The sequence below is a fragment of the Styela clava genome, chromosome 14, assembly GCF_964204865.1.
Source record: "Styela clava chromosome 14, kaStyClav1.hap1.2, whole genome shotgun sequence".
Lineage (NCBI taxonomy): Eukaryota > Metazoa > Chordata > Ascidiacea > Stolidobranchia > Styelidae > Styela > Styela clava.
The window spans coordinates 14,797,485-14,802,208 of NC_135263.1; the positions used below are offsets into that span (position 1 = coordinate 14,797,485).

Consider the following 4,724-nt stretch of genomic DNA (forward strand, 5'->3'; position numbering starts at 1 on the left):
TTATGTGAAATTACTTAGTTTCCTATTGATGCCTCAAGTTAATTATGTATGGGTTGGTCATCAGCAAGAGGATATAAATTTATAATTACTGGTAAGTATACTTGCTATTTCATGGAAATAGATTGTTATTCTTGTGGCGACAGGCACATATGTCGCTTGCACAAATGTTAAAGGGATGCTTTAGTAGTCCATGTAAAGGTTTCTCTCATCATAGTCATCAGCAGTAGCTTTTGGCGAAACTCTCCTTGACCTTTTCAAGAAGAAAATTGCACGTAATAAACTTGTTCGAAATAGCCATTGATAAAATGACCTGTAAGGTTGATCCGCTTTACGTTTCGTTTTATAATAATTTGATATGGAATGGTTTTTATCTCATATGAGCAGCTACTCACTTGAGGAAGAACATACACGACCCGGAACTCAAATACATCGCGCCAATACATACTTTTTTGTTCATATATGTACCAAAAAGGGATGTTTTATTATCGCATCGAAATTCTTAACTAGATATGATATGTACTGATCTTCATGGAGGTAAAAATACATAACGTAGGCGTCAATTAGTTAAAACAGTTTATTATAAGGACTCTGCAAATATGACAAATCGCTTCAACAAACAAAATAATACAAACTGAACTTGAATCTTGGTTTATTAACACGTCAATGGAAATGTAGGAGTATCATAATAATAAGTTACAGTACATAATCATTGTTACTCTTGAGTAAATGCAGAAAAGGAACAAACAAATGACAATAATAACCCAATTGGAGAACTGTGATAACAGTGAAAAGAGCGAAATAATATCCTGTTCAAAACACATTCAAGTGGTATGTGCAACTTGAATTGCCAATTTCTAATCAGAGACAATTCTCTGTCTTGATTTACTCAATTTAAAGGAAAAGGAAGTCAGGTGACGTAATACAAGGAAGTTTCATAAGACGGTGATTCACGTTACCCATTTCAATGAGCTGCCATAACAAACTGGGTGGTATGTAATCTTTAAGAAAACATCTTTCTCAAAAAACGGTATCGCAATTTGAGAGCTATTTACCACAGAGTCTAGATATAAATTATATATATATATTGGTTGGATATAATTAGCCATTGATTGATTAGTCTGCTATCTATTTCTAATCAATTGAGAAGATTGTCATCAAATTAAGCAGAGTGCTATTGTAATGAATCATCGAGGATGTCTAACAATAAGAAGGTATACATGAGATATTTCTTACAAATACAATCAACTTCGAAAGGATAAATTTAGATACACATATATTCCAAAAATTAAAAAAAAAAATGCTAAAATGGACACAGTGCAGTATTTAATTGGACATGCAATAAATATGGCAGTTTGAACGCACAATTTCATTTTTTTTTCAATGTACACCTCCATTAAAACTAAAAAAAATACACACACATCTGAAAAACATTGACTAAAATTCATATTTTAGCCTTCGATCATTGCCTACTTTTGAAAGGTATCTGGAGTGCACCAGCCTGTCACACATTAATTATTGACGGCTCGTCGCGAAAGCGATCGTTTGTTTATATCGACTACATTAAGCTTATATCTTTACAGTATAAACATAAAACAGTATAATTTATAAGCTTATATGCTCATGACATTACATTTAATCTTCCAAAATGTTCGTTAATAAACAATGACATACACTTAAGACGACCAAAAACTAATTTGCATTTAATAAAGGAGAAACGTACTTGTGATAGCAAAAATAGATTTGTGATCTAGATACTCTCCTATATGCAGCAGCAAATGCTTAATTCATGAGCACGAGCTATACGCAATATCCATTCCACGTTCTGAACCTATCTACCTTGTCAATCAATAAATTGACGTTCTGTTTGGCAGAGAAGGAATGATGCCAATTTCAAACTTTTTATTATAGTGACTGCTTCCAATTTTGAACAGTCAAATCAAAGATATAATCTTTGAATTAGGCAAATTGGCAATCATGCCTCATGCATGCAAATTACCGGTACTATCTAGATTTGCAATTCAAATTTTGCTCTTTTCGGTTTTGATAGGCATTACCGTTAACAAATATCAGGACTGTATAATAACCAAGCATTTATAATATGAATTTTCAAATTATAGTCACTACATATATATACTGCATGTAATGTCACGAAAAATGTGTTTAGAATTATGATAAGATTTGTGAATGCAAATTTCCAGAAGTAAAAATGATCTATCAGGTTTTTAAATACAAAAATTTCAGTTATAATGAAAAATTAATTTCAGGTATTCCAATTAATATCTCATTAGAGTGAAGACTACTGCATAAGAATAAAGCATGCCCATCTTGAAGAGTCCATTTGAGGTAGATTAAGATGTGGGAAACAATGCTTGATAACAAATTTCGAGCGCATGCCAAATAAAAAAAAACTAGCCAATTTCTTTAACAAGTATGAAGATAATAAGAATTTCATTTCTGATGAAAAAAATGTGCATTGATTGAATTACAAAATAAATGAAAACAAATTTTATGCTCTTAATTACCAAGCAAATATGCATTTATGAGTTTCAAAAAAGCTGTTAGAATTGGACATCCTTTACACTAATAAACACACGAACTCTTCACAATTACATCTGGAAAACTTTAGCTAAACAAATTTGAACCGCTAATAAAACATTAGGTAGTAAACTTTTGTTCAAACTCTTAATGAAGATAGTAATTTAAAACAATGAACAATATGCTGCTTGGTTACCATATAATTTCAAAATCATTGTTAGTAGTAAGAATTCTTCATAAAGCAAGCCAAATTTGTAACCACTTGTTTATAAGTGAAATCCTAAGATAGTTTTCTATTTTCTGACATTTTCGGCCCCCAATATTATAAAAATGAATATTTGAAAATGACAATATAAAATTAGACGAATAATAATAAATTTGTTTGATTGTAACAATCGTGATAATGGAGATGGATATCCAAAATGTTCACAGTTATCTACTTTATTTTTTTTGTGGTGGAATATGACCATCAACTCTGCTTAGTCGAGGGATGAAACATTGCACAAGTGTAATGGTATGTTTTTACTAAAAAATAACTAAAATTGTGAAGACATTGCAACTGGTTGCGTAATTTAGTGATTCGCTACACGTTCACACCCCTTGCACCAGTAATCTTATTTTCTTCGGGTGGTTAACCTGACGGTTATTCACTCAGATTCATTGCTAAGAGGGTTATAGTCAGCACGTGTACGTGTGAATCCAAATTTACGTGTTTCCAGTTTTTTTGGCTGCAGTAATGCCTTGTATTGTTCTGATTTGATAAAACGTGCGTAACTGTCACTCTTCATCAGTTGATAAATGTGTTCTTGTGCTTCTTCATAACAAAATCTATCTGGATTATCCATGTTTTTCAGCGTTGTTTCCATACATTTTGAATCGATATTGATTGCATATGGCGAATCAGGACACAAAAAATCGTTGTAAATACGTTCGACGGTCTGTCGAACATTTTTAACTGGTTCTAATTTAAGAGCTTGGCAAGCTCGCCAAAAATGAAGATTCTCTCCAGAGAATTCTTTATCTAAAAATTTCTTGAACTGATCTCTTCCCTGATCGTCACGTAGGAGCTCCCCGAATGAAAATTTCCATCGAGCAGCCATTTGAACAGGAATGTCTTTGCCATTGAAATTGACTTCCCAGAAATGCTCATCTTCAGTTACCCATGGGTTAGGGGGATCTATTTCAGAAATCTGGGGGTCGTATTCTGCCTGTTGCTCTTGATATGAAAGAAGGCTTTCACAAACCTTCGACATTTTCAGACAATGCCGTTCTAATTGCTGCCTTAATAAATCAATATCTTTATTAAGAGATTCAACTGTATCCTTCTTGGATACAGACTTATCACCACTATCGTTAGGTACTTTACGTGGTGATGAATTATTATACAGTGATTTTTTAGTTCTGTCTTTATACCAACATGATTTTTTTATATCAAGCTCTGTAGTGTTGACACACCCTGGTACAGGCCTATGTACATCCCAAAATGCCCGTTCCTGACTGTCAGAAATTTTCCGATGCATTTTGTCTCGTTTTCTATCTTGTTTTGCCTCGTGTTCAGCTCTAGTAAAAATTTGTTCCCAATTTTTAGAAAATGTTCGTTGAAGTCTTGCTAGGTTTTCCGCTTCGTAATCTGCCAGTTCCAACCTCGCCTTGTTCTGCATTGTTCTTTTGCATAGATAAACGGCGTAGTCTGTATTTTCTGGTTCCCAGCCATTTGAGGGCCAATAATAAGGAGACTGAAATCGATAGAAAGTTCCATCATTTTTTAACGTTATTACGTGATCGTCAATAGGAAAGAAGTATCCATGTGCAGCGACTAATGAACCTAAATGTATAGCTTCATTTGATTCTGAAATATCCATTTGCAGCATCAGCCAATTGACAACGTCTTCACCGCTGAAAACATCTGGAATTTTGGTCAGAAAACTTTTAACAGTTTTGATAGGTACACCTGAACTACCATCTTGCATCCGAGAAATCAAATTTTCCATTTTTTGATAAAGAACCATATTGGGAGAGTCTTTGGCTTTCTGTTGTGGTTGGCCAGACTGATTAGGGCTCAGGTGGCTTTTGTCAGTCATCGTGATTACATAAAGAAAGTCCTTGTTAATTTATTTATTACGCTATAAGATGACTACATAAATGCGACTGAAACAATAAAAGCTAAAATATTTCAATATGAGCGATAT

The 4,724-nt window shown here is 33.4% G+C and overlaps 1 protein-coding gene across 1 annotated transcript; it reads right to left on the reverse strand.

Moving 5' to 3' along the window:
- Positions 1-632: 632 nt before the first annotated feature.
- LOC120340465 (regulator of G-protein signaling 7-like) lies at positions 633-4,724 on the reverse strand. Its single transcript, XM_039408732.2, has one exon. It carries the CDS (start codon positions 4,614-4,616, stop codon positions 3,183-3,185), a length of 1,434 nt encoding a protein of 477 aa, XP_039264666.1. The 5' UTR covers positions 4,617-4,724; the 3' UTR covers positions 633-3,182.